Consider the following 27,795-nt stretch of genomic DNA (forward strand, 5'->3'; position numbering starts at 1 on the left):
TTCTATAGGCTGATGGCATAAAATCAGTTTCTATGTATTTGTCTAATTCTCTTGATTATAAAAATACTATCAAACATTAATTTAACCAAATATATTAAGAGCAGCATTTTTTTAAATATAAATATATTCGAAAAACTAATTTATGTTTAAAAAATTAATATTCTAAATATATTCGGTTAAATTGATATTTGATAGTATTTTTTACAATTGACATAACTAGACGAACACATAAAAACTTGTTTCATGTCATTTTAGAGGTCTATATGTCCATTAGCTGATTTTGGTTGAAATCGACTGATAGACTTAAAGACTTTGAAATGACCTTGAGAGTAGTGATTTTTTTTTGAAACCATGACCGAATGAACGTAAATAAAATCAATATAGGTTCATTTGGTCAAAATCGGTTGATGGACCTAGAGAGTTCGGAATGAAGTGAAACCAGATCCTATGTGTTCATCTAGTTCTTTTGATTGTAAAAATACTATAAAATATCAATGTGACGCAAGATATTGAGAGTAGTGATTTTTGAATACGAATATATCCTAAAAATTAATTTATATTTAAAAAATCATTACTCTCAATATATTAGATCAAATTGATATTTAATAGTATTTTTACAATAAAAAAATTAGACGAATATACAGAAATTAATTTTATATTATTCTGAGATCTCTAAATTTATCAGTCGATTTGGATTGAAATTAATTGATGAATTTTTCAAATAGAATGAAATCGATTCAACTATTTATTTTTTCGAATTAATTTGAAAAAAAAATTGTTATATGATTTCATAATTTTAAAATTATCATATATTTTAAAAATTTATTTACTAGTAGAAATCTGAAAAGTTAAGATACACGCTACTATTCCATCCTTATCACTTACAATAAATATCAAACTAATATATTTTCTCTAATAATTCCATTTTACGAGTATATATTATTTAATTATTTTTATTTGGTCCGGACTCCGGATCAATCAACCCCGACCGGTTCGCGAAAGCACACGGCTTGAAATTATTAACGCCGACAACGACAGCAGGTAAAGCGCCTTCCACAAGTCGTGGTTGTTGCTTGTTGGTTCCCTCTGCAGATCCATCTCCCAGATCGTAGAATGCCGCGACTTCAGGAGAGAGCTCCTTCCTTCGCTTGAGGCGCGTGTTGTCTTCCCGTCTTCTCGTTCCAATCCCAAGGTATCAAACGCTGCTATAATCTCTCTTATATTTGCTCTTAGGTTGCGGATTCCTTGATTTTGATTCGCCCTTCGTTTTTTTTTTTTTGAATTTAGATTCGATCTGCTATTTTCATTCAGACGATGTACTTTTGGATAGTCAAACTGTGAAACTCGGTTGTCTGGTGTGCGCTGGATCTGGTTCTTGGTGTAAGATTGTTAAGAGGAAGGAGGATCGGCTTCTTGTTGGATAGAAAATGGGGTACATTGGGCACCATGGAGTGGCAACGCTGCATAGATATAAATACAGTGGCGTGGATAACTCGCTAGTTGCCAAGTATGTGTTGCAGCCGTTTTGGAGTCGCTGCGTCGCGCTTTTCCCTCTCTGGATGCCGTAAGTACTACCAATGGCGTATGGCTTTAACTGTTTTATCTTGTTTGGGTTGAAAAATGATCATAGTATCATTTATTCTTTATTATTTATTTTGTTAGTTATTTGTATGCTTACATAACCATGTAGCATGTTTCGAAAGATTGAGATGTCCATGTTCACTTGCATAAGTTCAATGTTGGTATTAACTGTTGATGCGTTGTAATTCCCTTCTGTCAATTTGAAGGACATTCTGCAGAAAAGATAAATTTGCCATGCCAATATTTTATCTGCAAGCATTGGCAACTCTTTGGGCTGAAGAGTCCTGATTTGTTCAATGATTTCGATAAACTAATACATTAACATATCGAGCTATTTCATTTAAGTCTTCATCTAGATGGATGTCAGATTTAAGAGTAAGATTAATGCCTATAGTTTATCATGATCGACAATTGATGCACTGCCAAGCACATGATATATACAGTACATAATAAGTGGGATCTTATTGCTGGAAGCAAATAAAGTCGACGTGTCAAACGCTAATATTGACGGACACATTAATGAATTTTGTCTCGATTAATTTATCCAATCTTTACTTTTGTCAAGTAACCCTTGTAGTTTTGGTGCCATAGTTTTGAGCTTGAATACAAGAGAAATAATATTTGAGGGAAGACCTAAACAACATCTAGCATCTAATTATGTGGAAATAACTTCTCATGTCCGTTGGACATAGGGTAGAAGTACTGAATGTGGGTGTATTGGGCATTACACTGCCCTTCAACTCTATATTAGCAAGAGAATGGGTGCATGTATTAGTACAGTTGGTACATAGGAGCTCTCACGCATTGACGGTTAGCTTTTGGTTCTTTGTCAATACCAAAGTTTCTTTCCAGGATTGAATGAATATATCAAACTTATGGTTGTTTTAGGTTTTTAGACATGACATCATATAAAGAAATTGTAAGGACATAATGTCTGCATTACTGCAGATATGCAATAATTCTCTAGTTCTTGGTGAACAATGCAATGAGTGTAGTGGGACAAAAGAGAACCTGTATTTTTCACTATCTAGATGATTTCACAAACATATACAAATATCATTTTTAATTCTTTAGCTGAATTCAATTTCATACTACCCTCCATATATAAAAGTTTTCAAGAACCCATGCACAAATCCTTATGAATACACACATACATCCCTATGTACATTCTTTTAACAGTTTTTTTTGGTATGATACTTCAAGTTGTATCTTATGTTGCATCCATCAGATTTTCTACAATTTATTTCTTTACCCTCATAGGTTTGATACTTTTGTAGGCCAAACCTGGTAAGAACCTTGGAAATGTGGCTCCTTTTTATGCATTTCTTTTAAATTGACTCATCCTGCTGGAGCAGTGATCTCTTTATGTGCTTCCAGATTACTCTCACAGGACTTATGTTCTTAGTTATATCAGCACTTCTTGGCTATGTAAGTTAATGATCATTTCTTTTGATCCTTTCTATTAGTAATTTTCTAAATTTTAATGTGTTTAAGTTTTAATCTGTTTTTAAAAAGGTGTTCTTGACTTGGATGTTGGATCCTAGTGGTGTTTTCATTTTCACTTTTCTGTATGTATTACTCATCTAAGTTGGCCAATCTTAAACCATCATTTTGAAGTTTTTATCTGCCAAAGTTTGCTACTATCTCCTGTTATAATTTGATTTACATGAGAACCATATATTCTATATCATTTTATGTTCGGCATTCCAAACTATCTTCCGTGACCCACCAGTCCCATATTTTTTCTGGAATAGGGTCATATAGTAGCATAATGAGTGTAGGTTTATTTACAGTTTATTACCACTGGATGATGATCTCTTTTGTGGTTTTGCCATTTTCCTTGTTTGCATTCTTTTATTGTTGTGCTAAACAAGGCTTAAAATTTCGACCCGTGCCGAGGTTTCGGTCCTGCACCGGAATGATACGGTTTTGGTACTGTATTGTGCCGTGCCGATATAGTTTCGGTATTTTTTAAAATATAAAATGTATTAATTAAAAGCTAAAATACTTAACATAAATATTTAAAAAATAAACAATATAAAAAATGATCTTTAAAAAAAGGAAAAGATATGAAAATAGATAAATAAATAAATAAACAAACATTTTATTATAATTTTTAAATTAAAATAAATAAAATATAAAATTAATTAGATAATTTTATTAGGGTTTAATAAAATCTCTTTAGATTATCTCCATCGTAGCTAGGAGTTGATTAAAATAATTAACTTAAGTTTAATTAAAAAAATCTAAAATCCAATACCACTTGCGAGCCCGCACGACTTCGGAGCTGTCACAGGGTTGCGCGACCACCCATGCCACGGGGATTGCGTGACTCTTTCAGCGTGACCGCATTGGCCGTGCGACCCCTCTGCAGTGATTGCAGGGTCGCACGATGCCTCTGCGGCGGCAGTGGAAGGGTTATGCGACCCCTCCACTGCTGTTGCAGGGTCGAGTGACCCTTCGCTGTGACCACGGGGTCGCGCAACACGTCTCACCTGTCGCGGGTCTGGTGCCGGGGTCGTGCCGGTACCGGTCGCCGAGCGGAACGAGATGTTTCGCCCGTTTCGACCGTCTCGGCATGACACTTTAAACCATGGTGCTAAATAAAAATCTCCTATTCTTTCATCCTTACTGCTATGTAGTTAACTGCAAGATGTATTTACTATTTACTTTACTTACTATATTTTGGATCTCTTTCTTGTTTCTTTTACAGATTTATTCACCTCGTCTAGACGCAGCTCCACCAAGATGGGTTCACCTTGCTCATGGATTGCTTCTATTCTTATACCAGGTTTGTTCAGAATGCTGTCCTATGTTCTGAAAATTTCTTTACAAGATTTTGAAAATAGAACAAGTATTTTGAGGGGAGTTTATCTCTAAGTAAAGAATGAGGGTTGGAGTTGGGAATTTCTTGTATTAATAGAATGGTCATAGATTCATGGGATGGGTTCTTCTTTGGTTCACTTTATCAGTTAGATGGATTGTTATCATGTATACCATAGTTCTTCCCACCTGACTATTCACTTTTCTTTAATTGACTATCTAGCAGTTACTTGTTCTAGATGAAAACATTTATTGTGCATAATGATTCAAACTTCAAAGAGGTAATTTTAATGTCTAAAGCTTGCATTGGCAATCATGGGAGCCTAGTAATTTCTGAAACAATGATTTTGTTTCTTCCAGCTGAAGTATAGGTTACTTGCTGAAAAACATGATAATACACACTTCTATAAAACAAACCTTTTATAGGTCAACAAAGGGAATGAATTAGCCACTCACTGATTATCAGAGCTTTATCATCTAAATCATTTCCTTTAGGTGGTACATAGGCTCCTCAATCATAAATACCAGTTTGTTATTTATATGTTCAATTCTATAACCTCTTAAGGATTTAATTATGTTTTAATTAGTAATATGCTAACAGATTATTATAACTAAATGATCCTTTTGTATTGCACTTTTTCTCTTAAGGTCTTAGTAAGTAAATATGCTAACAGATTTTAAAACTAGATCATCTTTTTCTATTGCACTTTTTCTCTTAAGGACTTAGTCAGTAAATATGCTAACAAATTATTAGAACTAAATGATCTTTTGTACTGCACTTTTTCTCTAACACAGTACAGGTGTATCTTTATGTGTTTTGTGCTCTTGTGAAAGATTGAACTAGAGATCATGCCACATTTCGATTATCATAATAGAAGTTTATTGGCTTAGTACAAGCACAATTAGAACTTGTCCAGTTTGTATTTTTGTAACCTATATAGTCTAGAGATGGTCTCAATCACAATATAATATCAAGGGCTCTCTTTCTTGAGCATTTTAGGCAGTTACTTGTTCTAGATGAAAACATTTATTGTGCATAATGATTTAAACTTCAAAGAGGTAATTTTAATGTCTAAAGCTTGCATTGGCAATCGTGCGAGCCTAGTAATTTCTGAAACAATGATTTTGTTTCTTCCAGCTGAAGTATAGGTTACTTGCTGAAAAACATGATAATACACACTTCTATAAAACAAACCTAAATCATTTCCTTTAGGTGGTACATAGGCTCCTCAATCATAAATACCAGTTTGTTATTTATATGTTCAATTCTATAACCTCTTAAGGATTTAATTATGTTTTAATTAGTAATATGCTAAGAGATTATTATAACTAAATAATCAAAAGGTCACGGGTTCGAATCAGGGCTCTCTTTCTTGGAGCATTTTAAAGGTATTTACAAATTCCTAAAATGACCATCTAGTGGTTATGACATGGAGATTTGATAAATTGGTTAATGATGCTCATGGTAAATGAGACATGTGACAAAGATAATTCAATTTACCAACAAATTCTGTACTTTTATGGATCAGTAAATAACTTTTATCCTGAGGTACTCTGACATTTGGATGCTTAGGAGTGTCCATTTGGAAGTGTTTTATTATGTTTTCAGCCTTATTTAAGTAATTTCATCATAAGGATTTGGTATTGTCATCTATTTAATGAAAATAAATACATTGAAAGATAAAGCAAAATACTGAGTGAGTGACCTGATACCCTTATGATCATGTTATCTAGAGAACACTAAAACTAAATTTAGTAAACCATGCCTTAGGAAGTTACTTCAACCCTAATAGTGATTTTCAGTTTGTACTCAAGGTCATACTCCTCTTGAGCAACAAACACAAGGGGTTGCTTCATGTGTACTTCCTTGTGTGTTTTGACTGTTTTCGATATCCAGTCAACAGGGTGGCTGTTGAAACAATAGCTACTAAGGTGAGGAAGTGTAATCTTAGCCAATGATAAAAAGTGTCAACATAGTCAACGCTATAGATTTGGGTGTTTCCTTTCTTCCCCTACTAATCGTGGCTTTTGTCTATCTACCAAACTTGTTACAATATTTTAATATCGAGTTCCCTTGTATGTTCATTTGTAAATTTACTAGAAGGGTAGTGAAACTAGTTCCTAAATATTGTTAGAGCAAAAAGTTAGGCTTTATTTGGTTAGTTAAAATCTTCCATTTCAGTTTATAGTTTTCAGAAAATAAAAGTCATTAAAAAAAATTACTACATTTTTTTTAAAAAAATATTTATTTTATCCATCTTTTCAAATTTTATATTCTATTTTCTTAAAAATGATTTTTTTTCCAAAAACATTCCCTACTAAACAAACTAAACACGGCCTTAATATCTCATCTACCATGGAGTGTCCTTCAAATCAATTGGTTAGTACCTCTGAACAAGTAATTTGAATTGGAGATGAAGATGAAATAAAAATAGAATATTAGGGTGACAAGGAATTATAAGAGGTATAGTGAGAGAGGATGCAAGTTAGTGAAATTAAGAGCTCATTTTTCTGAGAAATGGGAAGGTCTAGATAGAGATAGCAGATAATTTTAGTAGTAGTATGGAGCAAGGTTTAAAATTTTGACCCATGTCAAGATTTCAGTCCTACGGTTTCGGTACTGTATCGTGTCGTGCCAATATAATTTTGATAATTTTTAAATATAAAATATATTAATTAAAAAATAAAATATTTAACATAAATTTTTAAAAAATAAACAATATTGTTGGGATTCAATCAAAGTCCCACATTGGAAAGATTTGGGAAAGATCATGGGGTTAAAAGGATGTAAGATATCTCCATTGGAATGTGACCTTTTGGGGAGAGCCCAAGAGCAAAGCTATGAGGGCCTAGGCCTAAAGTGGACAATATCATGCCATTGTGGAGATATGTAAACATCCTTTGGGCACAATAAATGGTATCAGAGCCATGGTCCAGACCAGATGCAATGTGGGGTGACCTTGAACGAAGTTGAGGGTAGGTTCGGAGTAGGTCAGGGTGATCGGATGCTCGCAGGGAGGCCCAGAGTAGGTCAAGAGTGATCGGAAGCAGATGCTCGCGGGAGGCCTGGAGCAGGTCAGGGTGACGGGATGCTCACGAGGAAGACCCAGAGCAGGTTGGGATGACCGAATGCTCACAGGGATGACCCGGAGTGAGTCAAGATGACCGGATGCTCGTGGGGAAGGTCCGGAGCAGGTCAGGGTGTCTGGATGCTTGCGGGGAGGCCCGAAGCAGGTCAGGATAACGGGATGCTCGAGGGGAGGCCCGAAGTAGGTCAAAAGTGACTGGATGCTCATGTGGAGGCCTAGACCATGAGAATAATGGTGGTCCTTTGTTTGAGGGGAGGATTGTTCGGATTCAATCAAAGTCCCACGTTGGAAAGATTTGGGAAAGATCATGGGGTTAAAAGGATGTAGGATATCTCCATTAGAATGAGACCTTTTGGGGAGAGCTTAAGAGCAAAGCCATGAGGGTCTATGCCCAATGTGGACAATATCATGCCATTGTGGAGATATGTAAACATCCTTTAGGCACAACAAATATAAAAAATAATCTTTTAAAACAAGAAAAGATAAGAAAATAGATAAATAAATAAATAAACATTTTATTATAAATTTTAAATTAAAATAAATTAAATATAAAATTAATTAGATAATTTTATTAGGGTTTAATAAAGTCTCTTTAAATTATCCCTATCATAGTTGAGAGTTCATTAAAATAATTAACTTAAATTTTAATTAAAAAAAACCGAAATCCGACACCACTTGCGAGCTCACGTGACTCCGGCATTGTTGCGGGGTCGCACGACCCTTCTGCGGTGGTTGCGTGGTCACGCGACGCCTCCACGACGACCCCAGGGTTGCGCGACGCCTCCACTGCTATTGTGGGGTTGTGCAACCCCTCTATTGCGGCTGCGGGGTTGCACGATGCCTCCTAGCTGTCGTGGGGCCTGGTGCCGGGGTCGTATCGGTGCCGGTCGACGGGCGGAACGAGATGTTTTCCCGTTTCGATTGGCTCGACACAGTAGTTTAAACACTGGTCTGGAGGTTTAGCTCTGTCATGTTCAAATTGTGGCCTTCTACTATGAATTCACAGTGATTAAATTGAAGGTTATCAAGATCGAACCCTACAAAGGAACAAGACACTCCTTAGGTTTGGAAGGTAGGATCACAAGATCCAATACTTATTCTAGAAGCTAATGGTGGAGAAAATGAGGATTATTCCCAATATTCTACTTCTATCAACTTGATGCTATTAGATTATTCTGAATTTTCATTTCCTTATTGTTGGGCCATTAAAGGGGATGTATGGAAGATAAAAAGGATCATGTAGTTGAAAGAACCTTTATGAGAGAAATACTGATTATACACACATTTGCTGGTTCATATAATTCCTCGATATTCTGCACTAAGCTTTCCTATGTGTAGTTAGCTTGGATTTCAAACAAACTTTTGTACATGTTTAAAATTGATGGTTATATATATATATATATAAACATATCTTGCTAACTTTGTATGCATTAATCATGTCATCATAGACTTTTGATGCTGTAGACGGTAAACAAGCAAGGCGGACCAATTCATCAAGTCCATTGGGAGAACTTTTTGATCATGGTAGATTCATTGCTAATAGGGTTTGCCTTACTAATGCACATTTTATTCTTATTGATACTTTGAGTGATGATTATTGCAGGTTGTGATGCACTGACATGTGCTGTATGTCATTCTTCTTGTCTCTGTTGATTAATTTTCTGATGTTTAGTTCCATGACGTATTATTTTTCATATCAGTTTGAAGCCTTGGCTTTTGGGAGCACCGCAATGTGTGGTGGAACTACTTTTTGGTTTTGGGTTATTGCAGCTGTACCTTTTTATTTCGCAACATGGGAGCAGTATGTCCTTTGTTTGCAGCTCCATTTTCTTGTATCTCATTGTTTGTTTTGACTGTTACGTTCAGTGTTCACCTCCATTGATTGCTAGATTGCTAAATCTTCGTAGATGTTTTCTAGACATTTGTTATACATTCTGGCTTCATTTCACGTCTCAACCAATAACCAATATGTTTTTTTTAGATTTGAAGATGAAACTATGCTTATTGCAACTTGCAAGTACATTTTATTTTCTTACATTAGAGAAATGATTCACCTTAGTATCATTCTGAAAATGGATGTAGGCAAAACATTGCAATGGGACACGGCAATGACAATTGGTACTGCCTTTTGCATAGTAGGGTATTTTTATAGTGTGAAAATGCCTCTGGTCGAAAATGTTTAAAATCTCATTACATAGAACCTTACATACCAGCAATCGACATGAATCCATGTGCAAATGCTTGGTTGATCCTTTTCCAGGTATCCTATATTACACATGTTACCATTGATTACAGAATAATGAAAAATATTAATGAAACGAAACAATATTGCTATTGTTTATTAGTCCATCAATGCATATCGACCATTAAAACATCAAGTTTGTTATTTTAGCACATGAAATGCATTTCCCTGAGTTTCAATTCTTGATAGAACCTATTGTTTAAAGTTCTCCTCTAATTGCTCTGGAACATTTCTTTGAGTATTCACCAATTTTAAGAGTTCTCATCACTTTGTCAGCCAACATTTAACTTTTATCTTTTGATTTTATGTTGTAACCTGTGGAGATTGATTTGTATGGTTCACGGATAGTTATGTCGACACAGATTACTGTATATGCTTCTCATGTTGTTACTTTCTTTTATTCACTTCTTGGTGCTGCTTAACTTGCACCTCATATTTAATCTTTTATCTTTTTGTATTTATTCCTAGAATTCTTATCATAATTTAGTACAACATATTTCTATAGGACTAGAAACAATAAAACAATTTTAAAAAGTCACATTTGATTGTCTGATAAAAAGACAATGGCCTATATTGTTATGTGCTTGATAGTGATATGAACAGATGGTTAAGACATGGGGTGGTGCCATATGATAGTGATATGAACCTAATAGGCCTATATACTAGTTATAGGTAGTTCATAAGACATACTACTTGGTCTCAGTGGTAACAAACAAACCAACTCAAACTTAGGTTGTCCATCTACTTGTAAATTTTGGTTCAATAACATTTGAAGGAAAAAAGGTGCCAACTCTCCTATTTGATTATTTGCTTCCAGCTTCCCCCCTATACTTATCCTTATTTGTTATCTAGAAATCTCTTAACCAAGTTTTATGCTTCATATTCAAATACTAATGCTGAGAGCAAGTAAAGAGTCCAAATTTTCTATATTCTTGCTTTTGTGAATTTTATAACCCTGAACAATTATTCCATCTAATCTATAGAAGAAAATTAACCTAACCATTAGTTCATCTAATCATTCAGTATACATAGTGGTTTTGTTAGTTGAACTTGTAGGCCCTACTGTGTTCACCTTTTTGTTTTTTGTTCTTTTTACTGAACTCATACTTTCACGTTTAAGGTAATACGGACATGCACTTAGACAATCAAGAAATGTTCTAATTAGGCAATGCAAAATTATGAAAAATGTCCATATCAAACGTGGAAGAGGAAGACAAAAAAAAAAACTTGGTTAGCGATAATAAAACAAGATAAAATTTATTTAAATATAAATGATAATATAATAGGGGATAGAGTCCAATGGCGTAGAAAGATCCATATAACCCATCTCACCTAGTGGGATAAAGCTTGGTGGTTGTTATTGTTTATATATGCATTACTGAAATTCAGCCATTTATGTCACAGCTTCTTTACAAATACCCTTATTCTTCCAATATTCAATGGACCTACAGAAGGCCTCATGTTGATATATGTTTGTCATTGGATTACATTCTTTTTGGGTACGTTTTGACTAAATTCTGTTTTGTTTCTGCACTTAAAAAATGAATGCATTATCCAGTTTTTCTGAAAAATATTTATCTCTATACAATGACCTTTGTTAGGAGCTGAATGGTGGGCAGAGGATTTCAGAAAATCTATTCCTCTCATGGATTGGGTGCCATTTGATAGCAGTAAGTCTGAACAAATTTTAGCAAAGCATTTCTCAATCAGGGTAGGCTTGAGCTGAGTTTAGATTATTCTCGATTTCCATCCCTCTGTGAAAAATCCTGTAGTTTTTCATCCTTAAGAATATAATACAAATACACAGTTATCTGTCTACTATCCTTTGTATTATCTGCTGCATGCATGAGTACTTAAGATTTTAATTTTCAGTCATACCCTTTTGATTTATTTCACTTCAATTTATAAATCTTTGCATTGTTACTCTTCAATGATTGTTATATGCTTACTTGTCATGTCAGCAAGGCTCCATATAGTAGTATTGAAGAATAAGTAATTATCTTTATTTTTAGTTATATTGTAAATGAGGAATGACCTTGATGGGTAGTTAAACTCTCTCCAGGGATGAACTTGTAATCTTTATAAATCTTTCTATCCTTCTTCTTAATCATAAGAAAGTTAATTTACAATTTATTATTCTCACTTTTGAACGTGACCAAGTGTTCTTCTCTTTTCTTAAAAAATGTATTAACTAATATAAGGTCAATACTATCACAAAATCCAATATAATTTTCCCTTCATTTATCATTCCAAACTTATAACCCTTATGTATTTTCATATTTCTCATTGTTCATTCCAACATGTTCATTTAGGTCACCTTCTATTAAAATCATTTCATTTGGAGGAATGTTTTGTAATACGTTATCTAGGTTGTCCCAAAACCTTAATTTTGTAGCTTCATCTAATCCTACTTGCAGTGCATATATGCTAATTACGTTCATAGCTTCTTTCTCTATTATTATCTTAAGAGCTATAATTCTATCCCCTTTTCTAGCTACTCATATAATTTTATCCTTTAACGAACTATCTACAACCATACCCACTTCATTTCTTGTTTTATTTAACTTAAAACTTGAGTTCTCTATCATCTTTGCCTTCTTGCCTATTCATTTTGTCTCTTGTACACACAAAATACTAGTTCTTCTCCTAATCATCGTATCACTACCTCCATTGATTTACTAGTGAGGGTTCTTATGTTCCATATTCTAAATCTAAGACTATTAGTTTTCCTATAATATTTGTTTTTATCCAACTTATGATGTGAGAACTTTTGTCTATTTAACACATCACCTAAGTTTTCATAGAGATGTAGCGGTTCTTGCTGATACGTTATAGTCAGACTTTGCATGGGGACATATGAAAATTGACATAATAAGAAATGAGAGTATTAGAGAGAGTCGGAGTTGCATCTATTGAGGGGAAACTCTGAGAGACATGTTTAAGATAGTACGAGCATGTACTTAAATGACCAATAAATACTCTAGTTAAGCGATGTGAAACTTTGACAAACACACATCAAACGAGGAAGAGGAAGACAAAAAAAGACTTGGTTAGCAACAATAAAACATGATAAAATTTATTTAAGTATAGATGATGATGATATTGTATACGATATAACCCAATGGCGTAAAAGGATCCATATAACTGACTCTACCTAGTCGGATAAGGCTTGGTTGCTGTTGTTGTATTGTAAATGAGGAATTGGTTTGCCATGGACCACAAATTAAAAATGTTTTTTTACTACTGACCTAAGTTTACTAGCTTGATTCAATTAAATCTTACAAATTCATAGGAGAGCAAGTTCTAAGAATTGACTATACACATAGATATTTGCATGCAATGATTACATCAATCATAATCAAGCAAGCATTGATATCAAAATACTCTCATCTTATCCTCTCTTCAAAACTTACATCTCTCTTCCAAGAAGACCTCTAACTTTGAAAGAATACTATTCTATCCTCTTGTTGTACTCAAAGAACACCAGACTTGGAAATATATGTTTTATAACTGGTCTAATTTTACTATATCGATTCAATCAAGTAGTCTTGCAAATTCACAAGAGACTGAATTATAAGTGTGGGCTTAATGCATATATTTGCATAATGTTTGCATCAATAGTAAAAAAGCAAGTATTGATCTCAAAATAGTCCCCTCTTCTCCCGTTACCCTTTCTTCCAAGAAGATATCTAACTCTCACTATTCTATTCACCTGTAGTATGTAAGGAACACCCCACTGATCCTGGAATTCCTAGAGTCTTACTATTGAGGATAGGTAGCATTCTTAGATCACCTATCTTCTTGAAAGAGAGGATAAGAAGAGAAAATAAGAAAGCAGAACTATTTTGAGATTAATTCTTGACTATTATTGATATAAAAAAAAAATTACATATAGATAGCCAACTCTTATAATTTGCTCCCCTACGATTTCGGTGTACATGACTATTTACTTGAATTAATAATTAATTTAGATCAATTACAAATAATATTCCTAATCCCTTGATCCATAGTAGATCAATTTCATATTAATTCTAATTAAAATTATTAAAATATAATTACAATTAAAGACAACTATTCATTCTTATTTACTGCTGTTGTGGCAAATAAGCATATAATAGACTGATGTGCAGCCAATCATTATTGACTTGGGTTAAGTTTCTGAATTGTATGGCATACTGTTGCATTTGTTAGAAAATTATGCTAATTAAAAACGGTATAAGAGAAAGGGAGAAAAACATGGAAGTCATTGGTGCTTGCTCATCTTGTTCTAAAAACTGATTCAACTAAAAGGAAGTCTAGATTAAAGTTTAAACTAATATCAACAAAAAAAATATATTGTCCATAACTAGTAATATGATTTTCTGTATTTCAGCTAGTTAAAGTAATTCACAGCCTTGAATATACATTTATTCCTTACTACTGATGTGGAGCCTTGTTGGCATGGCAATGACATAATAACATATTGATGTTCTACTAATCATCACTGAGATGTGTCCAGTGGCTGGATCTGGTGAGGCATACTGTCCCATTTTTAAGAGAAATAATGTTAATATGTGAAAAGTTATTAGAATAGAGGAGAAAAATATGGAAAGAAGTGGATACTTGTCCATCTCTTGCTTAAAACTTTCAAGAAAAAGGAATTATAGTTTCAACTAATATTAACTAGAAAAATTGTATGATTCACAGCTTACTTTATGGTTCTTCTTTTGGAAAAAAATTCAACTGATATTGGATGGTTGCACTAGTATGATCATTATATGTGCTATTCGCAGTGATTGCAATTGCACGAGTTCTTTATGTATGCTTCTTTTGCATAAAGGGTAACTTATATTGTTTGTATGAACTATTTTAAGATGGTAAAATGGACGAAAATACCAGCAGCTACAGAAATATTTGCTATGAACATTTTATTCCCATCTATTGAGTGACAATTATTGTTGTTCAATGATTACTTGACATTTGTTCGTGTTCTTCAATTCATTGTTGTTGCACTCAAATGCCTCATGCTGTTATCTACAATTTCACCTGCCAAATTATAGTGTTTTCTTTGTTACAGAGATTCCTACTTATGGAGTTGTGTTGTTCATTATGATTATTTTTGCTGTAATTCCGACTATTAGCTCCAAGTAAGTGAGAGTTGTGTTCATTATTATTTCTTTTGCTATAATTCTGACTATTACCTCCCAGTAAGTGTCTTTGCAATGATATATCACTATTCGTCAGATGACATATTTGGTAACTCTATATTCATCTGGAATATAGTGCTTATAAATTCTAACAAGAATATAATCTGTATTTTATATGTTTTGTGATTTTTTAATTTTGTAAAGAAGAATGTCTCATTAATACGAGGTTGATACAATATATATGCCTGGAATATATTTAATTTGTGGATTATAAGATTTTTAATTTGATACTCTATGATAACTTATACTTCACATTCTGATTTTTGTAGTTAACTAATTTATGTAACCAGTTTCCTGATTGTATCGTTGTCCTTGTTTTAGCCATAGAATTGATATCATAGTTCTGTTTCTTTCCTGTAGCTTCCTTGAATTTATTTTTAAATGGGGCAATACTAAGGAACAAAGCTCACCCCATATAGTTGGAACTATAAAAAATACATCTATATAGAGAATAATGCACGAAGTCCAAGAAAAATAGCTTAAAATGCACAACAATACCATAGGTTTGTCAATCTCAAAAATATGACAAAGACATACAAATATCATGTATATCTCAATGCTCATGGCCGCATCTCATAATCAACACAAGATGGGTGGAACACTTATTGACTCAAAGGGCCTCTTCAGGATAACTGTCACTGAGGTCACACCATTCCTATTTTGGCATTGGCAGTCCTAACCGGCATGCATTCACATCTCTAAGGTCATGTTTTCCAATTAGGCACTGATGATCCTAACTGGTCACATGCTATAATATCCCTGAAGTAATGTGATATGTAGTTAGGCAACAATAGTACTAGGGTAAATGTTTTGCATATTACATATTAGAACAAGTAACATGTAAAAGTATTCTCTCTAAACACGTCATCAAATAAGAATAACAACCCTAAGCATGCATCATCAACACAACCAACTCTGAGCATGTATTAATAATTTAATATAAACAATAGTCATGGCAGATAAAATTAGCATGCGATAATCACACAAAAGATTCTATGTATATATGAAGTAACACAAGTAGAGGAATGGAAAGGTAAATATAGCCTTCGTTGAGTTAGAGTTCATTAGAGCCTTATTCATCAAAGCGAAGGTTAAACCTTAAATCATGGTGTTTAGGTTCTTGAACAAAGAGGTTAATCACTCCGCTCTCAAGTTTTGGTGAAAACCTACCAGCTTTATGCTTTTAACTGTATAATAGGCACAGTAGCTCAACTAATACCTTGTGTTTTACATACACCTTTTACATGCCTTACAATAAAGCCTCCAAAGAATGTGGACATAACAGCAAGATATACACATGGTGCCCCAGTTTGCTACTATGCAGTTGGATTAAGACCAAAATAATAAAAAAAGGGATCAGATTTATAGGACAATATTCTTTATTAAAAGCTAAGCTATAACAAAAAAACAAAAGAAAAATCTGTATGTACTTTTTCTAGCCAAGTCACTGAAATCCTGATTACCTCTGGTAGCATTCAAGTTTTTCAGAGATTATTCATATTAATTTTAACTCGAGTTTTGTAAAGGTTTTCTTTCATCCTGAAAAGGTTCTCTTAGGCCTAAGTTATACAACTTACTAGAACCTGTTTATTTTGTGGTTAAAAAGAAACTTTTATTAATTTAACCTATTAGTGTATTATATGGTTGGTAAAGTTGCTTTTCTTTTCCTGTTTTCTTGGGATCAGATTTCATTATTGATTGTTTGCGTTGTGCAGCATTAGTAATGTCAACAAGGTTGTTCGAGCAAGAAAAGGAAGCATGTTGTTAGCACTAGCAATGGTAAGTTTTTAGGCAGTCTCCTTTCACTTTTTGAGCTATTGAAATTTCGAGGTTCTTTAATGAATTTTCTTTCTTATCAGGTCTATCCTTTTGGTGTGCTAATGGCAGGAGTTCTTGTCTGGTTGGATACATTAAATCTTGATAATTAACTTAAGTTTTCAAGTTTCATCACTTCAAAATTTTGTTTATATCATATTTTTGAAGTTGTATGCAGGTGGTACTTGTCCCCTTCAGATGTTATGCGTGAGCATCCACATTTGCTTATAGTTGGAACTGGATTTGCTTTTGGCTTTCTTGTGGTATGATACCTCATGATTTGATGTAAAAGAATGTGTTATCTTTAAGTATTGGTGTGATTTTGCTTCCTGTACAATTAAGAAGTAACTATAATGAAATTAGGTTAATGCTAGACATGTACGCGTGCATGTCTAGTTTGTAATTTTGTGGATAAATGAAACAATAGTTAGTTTCTTGTTCTATAATTATTTCACAATAGTTCTATGAACTCTAATGCTTTTATGATTTTCTTCCTAGTAAATTTAATGCACATCACATGCATAAAACAATTTACGTATCTTCCAATTATCAAAGTTTATAGTACCAATTCTGAGTTCATCTGCCTATTTTGATAATTTCTCCTTTCAATGTATTGGTTGTATTTTTCTTTTGCACAACAAAAGAAAAGAGTACTTCTCTTATGATCCAAATAAATAGTTCCATATGATCTGTAGCATATTGGGTAGTAGTCAGCAATAAGCTGTGTTAAGACCTAGCACTACATCAGTCTTGTTTTTTTTTTAAATAAAAGAAAGACAACCATGTTTTTTTTTTCCGAACATTGACAGGGGAGGATGATTCTTGCACACCTATGTGATGAACCCAAGGGTTTGAAGACTGGAATGTGCATGGTACATACCTATCTCTAAGTTTATTGTTTCTGCATATATATATATATATATATATTTCATGTCATAGTCATCTACTAGGATTATCCATGCATTAAATTTTCTTACCATGTGGATTTATGAATGAAATTTGGAAATATTTCACTCACTGATTTTCTTGTCGACAGTCTCTGCTGTTTCTTCCTCTTGCTATTGCAAATGCTCTAACTGCCAAGCTCAATGATGGGTATATTTTGTTTTTGGCATAACAGACATATATAATGCTTATGAAATCTTCAATAATGTTGGGCAGCCGATTATTTCATTACATGAGAGTTTTTCTTCCTTGTGCAGAGAACCTCTAGTAGATGAGTACATTGTCCTCCTTGTGTATTGCTTGTTCACAGGTAATTTACTGTATCTATATTCAGATTACCAAAACAACCCTATAATGTGTTTGGTTCATAGGCATACCTATTTTATTTCCTATGAATTTACATGGAATAAATATATTTCTATTTTTCATTTCAAAAATGAGATTGGAATTTACTGATTCCAATGGAACATAGATTCCCTATTTTTTTATTTTTAGTTATTGCTTACCTATTCAAAGAAATAACTATTTCTCGTTTATCCATTCTCCAAAGATGCTTATTCTTTTTTTATTCCATTTTCCTAAGAATGTATTATGAGCCAATAAAGTTGAGCGGTTGGGACGACTCAATTGGTCTGGCTGACGAATGAGCAATAATGATTGTACAGGCTAGTCAAGTAAGCTGGGGCAGTTGAGTAAATTGCTTTGGACCGAATGGATTGAGCCAGCTTGATAAGCTAGTCGGGCTCATATGATCAGCTGGGCTGGGTAATCTAGATTGCTCAGCTGGATGAACCAATCAAGATAGGCGGGTTGAATGCATCAAACCAATGAGTTGAATTAGGCTACGTGGTTGGATGCATTGTGAGGGTTGATGATTTGGATACAACAGTTGGTTGAGCATGCCAAATGCATTGGTTGAGTGGCACACTAGTTGAGCTGAGAGGATTAAACAAACTAAACTAGTTGAGTGGGTTGAACAGTAGTGAGTAAATGCTTAGGTTGAGCGAGTTAGGCAACTAATATAGTCTTTTAGGTGATTGAATGTGTTGGTTGGATCTGATGGATCAGCAATCCAGGCATCTCGGATGGGCTATGTAGATTTGTTGAGCTAACTTTGGTCAAGTCGAGATTGATCAGGCTTTGTAGGCTCCACAGGTTGAAGAACTGAGATACCTAGGCTGGTTGGTTTATTGGGTCAAGCAAGATAATGCAAGCTAAATGAGTTGAATAAAAATATTTCATATTGGGGGCAAATGTAGCGTCAGAATTGAAAAAAAATCCATCTATTTGATTTCATGAACTAAAAAATAGATATTCCTATTTTCTTTTCAATTTCATTTTTCATAGAATCGCTTATTTGTTCCTTATCAATTTCATACGAAATCAAATTCACCATTAATGTACTCTTGGAAGCCAGAAATATCTTGGATTCTCTTGGTCCAGCTAAGATCTTGCTAGTATAAATTCACAATGGCTAGAATTATATTTTCCACTGTCTAATATCCACAGGAGGTGGATCAACAACTTTTTTTTCACAAAGTTATATACAACTAAGAATTGTAATGATCTAACAGTTAGATCATGTGACAAAGTTGCTTCCTCTTAAAATTGATACTTACATTCTGTACGGCCTCTTTTTTTTTTCTTAGTCTTTTTTTGTAGCTTGCTTTCTTTGTTGTTTGAACCCTTTTATTTAACAACAGTGGGACTCTACCTGCATTTTGCCACGTCCGTTATCCATGAGATAACCACAGCTCTGGGCATTCTCTGCTTCAGGTGAGAAAAATTCCTTTTGGTTACTCCACTGTTGTCTTTTTGAACCAACTGCGACTTTTTGAACGGTGGGTATCCTGCTCTTTGTTTTAACGACAGGATAACCAGGAAAGAGGCCTGAGAAAGGGTCTTCATTTGCTGTTCTTTGTGCGTTTTTTATTGTTGGATTATTGGCATTGGCAAGGCAGCAAGCACTACAAAATCCATTTGTTGTGATATATGAACTTTCCCGTTGTATTAAATCAATCCGTGTGGGAAATCCTTTCTTGTGAAAGAAAACGACATTAGCAGTTTAAGATGAGAAACTGTTGCAATTATAGATTTGCGTGCAGAATGTTTGAAATTGCAGCACCATCATGTTGGCAGAATGGAATTTATATAATTCTAAAACAAACTACAATTGGATTACCATTTTACTACGTATTGTTCTAACCCCATTATCAAATTTGGCCGCATGAAGTCAAGTAGGGTGAAATTTGGAAGAATTGAGTTACGAACCAATGGTTACTTTTGGAACTAGAACCAATTCAACCAGGGTCAATATGTTTACATGTGTTCTTAAGGGCTGGATTTGGTTAGGATGAGATGAAGGATTGAAGTGGATGATGGAGCTTGAGGGTGGGTAAATGACTTGATTAATGAATTGACAGAGTTAAGTGAAGTTGAAATTTTTTTAAGACCTAAAGGGTTAGAAAATGTCTAAGCTATAAAAAATTTCATTGTCAATGTTGACCCTAAATCTACTTGCGTCTCTAAGTTGTTAGAAGATTTAATTATTTTATATTACTTAAAATTTTTCATCACTATAACACATGTCTATACTCTGATTCCATATTCATTTGTCAGATCAACGTCACTAGGAATTCCGTTGTATATTTTTTTATTCATGTGGCAAAAATACTAAATAGTTGTAATGATTATTTTTAAAGTTTAAGCATGATGAAGTGTGTATGATTTATTGTTAAGTAATAAAATATTAATTTATTTAGATAATTGATTAAATACTAATTGAGTTTGTAAAATTAGTTATATAGAAAGTCGAAAGTGTGTGTTAGTTTGAGAGATTGAGAGAGAAAGAGAGATTGAGTTGGGAGAGCAAGAGGGAAAGATTTGAGAGGGTCTAGAGTAGAGGAGGTTAAGGAAAAGCTAGTGGTTGAAGAGATTGGTTTGGGGAAACAATTCTAGGATTTCAGTTTTATTACGATGCTAGTTGACACTCTAAGTATTGTTTACTTTTCTATCTATATATTTACTTGATTGTAGGAATTTCTATCCAAATTACCAATATGAACTCGGGAGGACTATATCAGAGTGTCTACCACAAATTCAACGCTATTAAATAAAGTATTAACATTAGAAAGTCCGCATAAAGGAATACTCCTGTCGTATAAGACCCCAAAGTCATATGATCTATATTACTTACCCTACTTCCTAACATCAAATTGGAGCAAGCACATTAAGCTCTATGATAGTTATCCTTTGCAATGAATGAACCTCCTTTCAAGGTGGTGACTCTAAAAAGTCTACTTAAAGGGATACCGCTGTCACATGAGGCCTCATGGTCATACAATCTAGAGAATCTCCTCTACATGGTGACCAATCCTCCACATCCTATTTCATTTAACACACATATACATTCAAACAAGAACAAAGAGTAAACATATCATAGAATAGAAAAAGGAATAAATACATAGTTCATATATCAATAAATACATCGTAACTTCTTCCTACTAGTAACATCTAGAGAATTACTCCATGGAGAAGGAAATACAACCAAGAGACATCAAAGGAAATATTCTACGACTCAAAATATGAAATCGAGAGAAGAGAATGCTTATCTAGGGATTTTCGGCGTCGATGGAAGTGTTTCCAAGCTCCGACGGTGGATGAATCATCTTGATGAAAGAAGATGACTACTCTAGGGTTTCCCCTAGAAGAGGAAAACCTTATCCAAGGAAGGGGCATAGCCTCCTGGTCCAAGATGCCCCAAATAAGGGTTTCCTTGACCCTTTTATACCTTTCCTAAATTGTCTAGATCTGCTAGATTTATTGCGCTCCTCCAAAATGAGTTTTTCTCCCCTTAGATCCATTTTTCTCAGGTTGCATTTTGAACCAAACTTGTAGATCTTAAAATTATACATTTTAATAGATCGCACTCCCGTGGCTCAAATCGAGTCGATAGTCATGGTGGTTCAAAGTTTAGTCAATAGTTTGGGCCGAAAGCTAAAACGGTGATGCTATGTTCCACTCGGGAAAATCTGTAGATTTGGCACGGTCGACGCTTTTTGAAGGCTATAGACTTTGTTTTCACTTTATTTTATGTCAAATTTCATCTGTAGGAACACACCAGTGTCATGGGATATGACTAGAGTGTATTTGTGAAGATCGGTCAGATAATGGAAGGAGTGGAAAGGATGGAATTAGTGGGACTCGAAACACTGCGATAATGGAAGGTGGAAGTAGTGGGGTTAGTGGGAAATCAAATCTTTATCCCCACCACTATAAATAACCTCACACCTATTAGAGGGAAGTTTTGACCGACAGAGAAGATAGAACCCCGGTAGATCTGCCAAGTGATTCCCAAATCACTTACCTCCTTACAAACAATTTCAGTTAGAGACAAAGGTGGTACCGAGAATGAGATCGAGGATAGAGAGCAAGTTGAGTTTTGGCGATGTTGAACCGACTCTAATTGCAAATAGGAGGACTAGAATTCTGCTGCAACTAGGAGTTTCTTAATTTAGTTAGGGGGAATGCAATTTAATTCGTCGAACAGTGAAAACAATGTACTTTTTATGTTGGGAATGTAAAAACTAACTTTATGTGACAATTACTATACTACCAAGGCTGGTTGTTTTTGAACTTTAGGTTGAAAGCAACGCCAATGTCAGTCCCTAGTCCTAGAGCGTGATAATATTATTTGTTTAAAATTTTATTTTAATGGTATTTTGAATGCCTTTTTCTTCCCGTACTCTTCGTGTCTAGCTCGATAATGAGGATTGATGATGAGACACAATTGTGCTTAGGTTGAGCCTTTTTCCACTCCATCCTTCGTTTTTCTTTAGCTATTGGAGCACACCTGTGTCATGAGATACGACCGGAGTGTGCTCCTTGCTTCAACTCCAAGACCTATTAATGAAAAATAAGAAAAGAGCAGATCTCCGAACTAAAAGAATAAATTAATGAAATCACATAGAAATAGGGCGTGTGAATGCAAATCATGCTCATAAAATACAAGAAAATATATGTCAAACAATGCTTAAAAAACATGCATAATTTACACACATCTTCGTGAAAATTTAATAGGTGGTTGGTAAGAGGAAAATCCCACGTGAGTCCTGATTGATTGGACATTTGATGGTTGAAAGTCTAACAAAAAGTTGACATGAAACATGAAATTCTGGCAGGTCAAGGTTGATTAGATGAGAGGCAATAAGAAAGTCTCAGTAGGTTAAGGTTGACTAGATGCTTGACAACGAGGAAGTCCTGACAAATCAAGGTTGACTGGATGCTAGGCAATGAAAAGTCTTAACAAGCCAACATTGACCAGATGTTGAGTAAAGGAAGTTCTAGTAGGATAGGGTGTATCAATCAACTAACATAAAATGCTTAAAATAAGGTTGCTACAATAAACTCTAAAATATGCTACATCATTGCTATAGTAATTGTGTTATAGTACTGCTATAGTATTTTGCTACAATGATTATGAATAGTAATTTACTACTGTACTAGTCAACTGATGTGTTCGATTAGTCAACTTTTTTTAGGATTGTTACGCATGTGAGGGGGGGGGGGGGTGAATCACGTGATTTTAAAAATCTATCTTTTTATTTTTAAACGTGAGTACGCAGTGGAATAAAATAAAGCAGAAATTGAAAAACACAAGTACACGAGGAGTTATTTGGTTCAGAGTCTTCGGCGACTCCTACTCCAAGACTCACGATCCCTCAGACCGTATTGACTGGCAATCCACTAAAAACCTCTTCCAAAACCGCTGGAAGAGTAAATCAAGTACAATAGAAAACTAAGGACAAGTGTAACAATCTACACTTTTGTTTATACAGTAATTAAGCACTTAATTAAAACTTCCATTAACCAATACTTGAAAATTATTAGATCGGGCTCGGTGTCGGTATCGGACGATTTCTCAATAGTAGTAGGGTGTGGCATCATTGTAGCACAGCAGGAGGACAAAGTCAGAGTAGTTGAAAGCTTGAAAGATCACTTGTAGAAGTTGTATCTAAGTTGTGTGTAGAAAGTTGCTAGAACAGGGCTTATATAGGCTGTTGAGGGCGCTTCCAACATCGTTCAAGGCACCTCCAGAGGCAGTATTTATCCCCTTATCCTCAAAATTGATAAGCCACGTAGACTGCGACCTTTATCCACTTGAGGGCGCCTTCTAGGCGCTCCAAGGCGCCTTCGCGCCACGATCAAGGGCACCTTTGCGCGACGATTCAGGGAGCCTCCGCACCACGATCCAGGGCACCTCGAGCGACATGGAAAGCACCTCCACTCCTTTCTGTGAGGGTCTTTGGCCAAAGTAGTCGAGGCGCCTCTAATTGCACAAGAGACGCCTCGAGCACTGTTCACCCGAGTGTGTCTTGTGCATTTTTACTTCTGCAAAACACGTTAGTCCAAAAATAAAGTGTAACATGCAGAATAAAGTTAGCATAATAATAAAATAGTATTATTAATTAGATCATATATTTCCAAGACCAGAATCTAGTCATGGTCTCAGTCTAGGTTTTCAAAATGGACCTAAACTGGACCTATGCCTAAAGTCCCTAATTGGACTCGTCCTCATTGGAACACTTTCCTCCAGTGACTTACCTTACCTACCATGCAGAATCATTTGACTCTACTTCGGCCCACCAGGTTTTCTCGCCAGTTGTCAGATCTGTAGACTCAATTGGACTTCCGCGCTGTCAGGTCCTGCAGACCTAGCTAGATTTCTCGCTAGATATCAGGTCACCTCTTGACCTATCTGGACTTCTACACCAGCTATCAGGTCCTTAAAACCTAGCTGGATTTCAGCTTGGTACCAGTCAGACCCGTCAAATCCTGTACACTTGGTAGAAATGTTAGATCACATAACATCTAACTTTAATCTATTTATCATTCATCAAAACTTAGGTTTGATCATTGATACAAACTTCCCTTGTATCATTGACTTGACTCCTAGACCTAGGATTGGTTCGATAGGTATATGGAATCCTATGATATGAAGCTACATCCTTCTTAGCCTTAGGTTTGTATCCCAAACCTCTATGGCCATTGGATGACTTTTGATTTTCTAAACCTAGGTTATGCTCTTTTTGACCCTTAATAATATTTTCCATCTTCTTTAGGGTCTTTTCTGTTGGGGTTGTAAAGTTACAAACATAGTCTCACATTGAAAAGACATGGGAAAGATCATGGATTTATAAGAGAAAAGATATCTATATTGGCATGAGGCTTTTTGAGTAGAGTCCAAGAGCAAAACCATGAGGGATTAGGCCCAAAGTGGACAATATCATACAATTGTGGATATATCTAAGTTCTTTTCGATCCTACAATTGGTATTAGAGTCTGGACTACCAGAAGGTTTAACCGCCGACTGTCCATAAGAGCTATGGTCTGATTGAGCAATGTTGGTACAATATTGACCTAGAACAAAGAAAGTGGGGACTCCTATGTTCGGATCAAGAGGACCAGACACCAAGCAGGAAGTCCTAGTAGGTCGGGTGGATCGAGGGGCAGGAAGATCTCGTGGGTCCCCCTTGACTTGTGCTTCCTTTCATGCCTCCTATTTTTATGGTAAATAGCATTAAAATGATATAAATTAGAATTAGCATGCTTTTTACCATGATTTAAAGGAATTGGCTCAAAAAATGATATTTTGGGTTTTACCTTGGAAACTCCCTCTTGACTTGTGCTTCCTCCTTTAGGCTTGATCGATTTCTTCCCCTTTGGGCATTGGTTCCGGTAATGTCCTTTTTGGTTGCAAGAAAGGCACACAATATGCTCCTTGCTCTTCTTTGTTGTGGAGGCAGTCTCCTTGGGCTTCTCCTTACCCTTTTGTACCACTTGACCATTCTTCTTGGCTAATTTAGGGCACTTACTCTTGTAGTGCCCATGTTCCCTACACTCAAAACATATAATATGATTTTTATTATTTAACATTGAAATAGTTATACCTTCTTTACTTGTAGGGGTGACACCATCTTTTTCTTCTTCACCTGATTCGGAGGTAGAGGCTGCTCCGGAGTCAATGATTTACACTCCCCCTCAATCCTAGAGGTGGAGGCTTTATCATCATCATCCTTATGCACATGAAACAAGGAGTATGCTCCCTCCTTGCCTTTTTCATTTTACCTCGTTGAAGATGAAGCTTCTTGGACTTCTTCTCCGGAAGTTGAGCATCTCTCAACTTCTGAGTCCTCTTCCTCTTGATCTTGATCCAATGAGTCATCCTCTTTGGATTTTTCTTGAATTGGTGCAGTGGAGGAGATCTCATGAACCTTAGCCAATTTGCTCCAAAGCTCCTTGACATTTTTAAATTCTCCCACTTGCTTCAAGATGTTGCTAGGCAATAGATTGACCAATATCTTGGTCACTTGATCATTGGTCTCACATCTTTGGATTTTCTCTTGGCTCCACTTGCTACTCTTGAGAATTTTGCCTTTGCTACTTGTTGGAGATTCAAAATCTTTCATTAGAGCAAACCATTGCTCTATCTCCATCATGAGAAAATTTTCGATTCTTGATTTCCAACAATCGAAGCTTACCATTGATGTAAATGGTGGAGGCACCCTTGTGTTGAATCAAGATCCAAGGAGATCTAAGCCATCCATCAACGATCTATTCCATCCAAGTTAAAGAGAGGGTAGATCAGGGCCATTGATCAAGATCTGATGTGATCGAGCCATTAGATGGTTGATTAGAGCCATTCGTTCAGATCTTGATCAGATTTAAAAGGGACGAGTAGCTACAGTGTTGGTTCATCAACTTGTATAGTGCAGAGCGCGATCGCGCAAAGTAGAGGAGGGGCGATCCTCTTCCTTCCGACGCATCACCAGCCACCTGAGTTTCACTGAGGTCAAGGTTTCCCTTCCTTATCCATCCTTATCTCCATCAAAAGCTTCGGCCACTATCTCCCTCACCCAATCCACACAACGTCCCTCCATTCTGTGAGTTCACCTTCCATCACTGATCATCAGAATTCTATCCATCTGCTCGAAGAGGTTAAAGGGATTTTCCTTCCTCTAGTCATCAACTACCGGCAACGCCACCTCCATGCCCACCATAATTCTTATCAATCACAACGCAGGCTTCCATCTAGTAGAACAGAGGATCGTTGATTTCCTCAACCATCGCCGCTAATCTTTATCTTAGATCTAAGATGAGACGATCATTGAAGCTATGAGGGAGATAGTGTTTTTCCATCACCTTCTAACTTCTGTGTCCCTATTTAGATCAACACTTCATCATCTTTGATCAGATTTTTCTTTTGAGTTCTTCACCGCAATTTCAAATCAGAACGAGTTAGGGACTAGCTTGTGTTGTGAGTTTACTTTGGTTGTCAATTTCCTTACATTTACTTTATTGAACAAATTCCATGGGTAATCCGAATGATTGTTGCTTGATTGGTTAGGTGTTTGTTTGTTTGTTTGTTTCATGTTCTTGATTGAGTTAGCTGTTATTTTGGGTTCTCTACCTCAGTTCTGTAGTTTGGATAGTTTGGATGCTTTATTTCTTTCCAATTTCCTGATTTGATTGCATGTGTAGTATAGTTTCCTTTATTTTCTCTCTTATGCATGTAGTAGTTAGATTTTGTCAATGCTTAAGTTCCATTACATGCTTTGTGTTTCTTAGGTTAGTTGAAATCATAGTTTAGGTTAAATAGGTTGTCTTTCATTATTCGTCTTTTCTATTTGCTGTTAAAAACCAAACCCCCAAACTAATAAATTGATCCTAAGATTTCATTATCATTACATTCCTTGTGAGAGACGATTTGGGTCATTCCCTATACTGCACTAGTGTAGAAAGGAGTTTGGTATTTTATTTGATACCCATTTCATGACAAAAATATAGGTTTATCAGTCACTATCTCCCAACCCTCATCATTATCGGAGGCCAGATGGACCACCTTGAAGAGAACATCAAGGTGATAAGCGGCGTCAAAGGACGCCCCAGCACCAAGAGAACCAGGCTCAAGCCCTCGCTCGAGTTATGTAGGATCATCCCCTGACGCGACAAGAGGAAAACTATAATAATACCTCTCGGGGGATATCAGTATGATTGTTGGTGGCCCAACCAACGGAGACTCCAACTGGGCAAGGAAGTCACACGCTTACTGACT

At 35.3% G+C, this 27,795-nt stretch overlaps 1 protein-coding gene across 5 annotated transcripts; it reads left to right on the top strand.

Annotated features, from left to right (window-relative positions):
- Positions 1 to 1,044: 1,044 nt before the first annotated feature.
- On the top strand, positions 1,045 to 19,873 carry LOC121980247 (choline/ethanolaminephosphotransferase 1-like). Of its 5 annotated transcripts, none has more exons than XM_042532223.1 (19): positions 1,045 to 1,192; positions 1,288 to 1,564; positions 2,859 to 2,868; positions 2,937 to 3,009; positions 4,295 to 4,372; positions 8,942 to 9,017; positions 9,097 to 9,119; positions 9,194 to 9,294; positions 11,140 to 11,234; positions 11,337 to 11,405; positions 14,792 to 14,861; positions 16,637 to 16,700; positions 16,781 to 16,821; positions 16,915 to 16,999; positions 17,546 to 17,608; positions 17,773 to 17,831; positions 17,939 to 17,991; positions 19,385 to 19,457; positions 19,554 to 19,873. In XM_042532223.1, the coding sequence occupies exons 2-19, from the start codon at positions 1,510 to 1,512 to the stop codon at positions 19,573 to 19,575; spliced, it is 1,110 nt and encodes a 369-aa protein (XP_042388157.1). In that variant the 5' UTR covers positions 1,045 to 1,192; positions 1,288 to 1,509; the 3' UTR covers positions 19,576 to 19,873. The 5 variants fall into 5 exon arrangements, 4 of the variants coding, with proteins under 4 accessions (XP_042388157.1, XP_042388156.1, XP_042388159.1 ...); XM_042532222.1 differs by having other exon boundaries at positions 2,959 to 3,009; XM_042532225.1 differs by having other exon boundaries at positions 1,331 to 1,564; positions 2,972 to 3,009.
- Positions 19,874 to 27,795: the final 7,922 nt, after the last annotated feature.

This window comes from Zingiber officinale, chromosome 5A (genome assembly GCF_018446385.1).
Source record: "Zingiber officinale cultivar Zhangliang chromosome 5A, Zo_v1.1, whole genome shotgun sequence".
NCBI classification, from domain to species: Eukaryota; Viridiplantae; Streptophyta; class Magnoliopsida; order Zingiberales; family Zingiberaceae; genus Zingiber; species Zingiber officinale.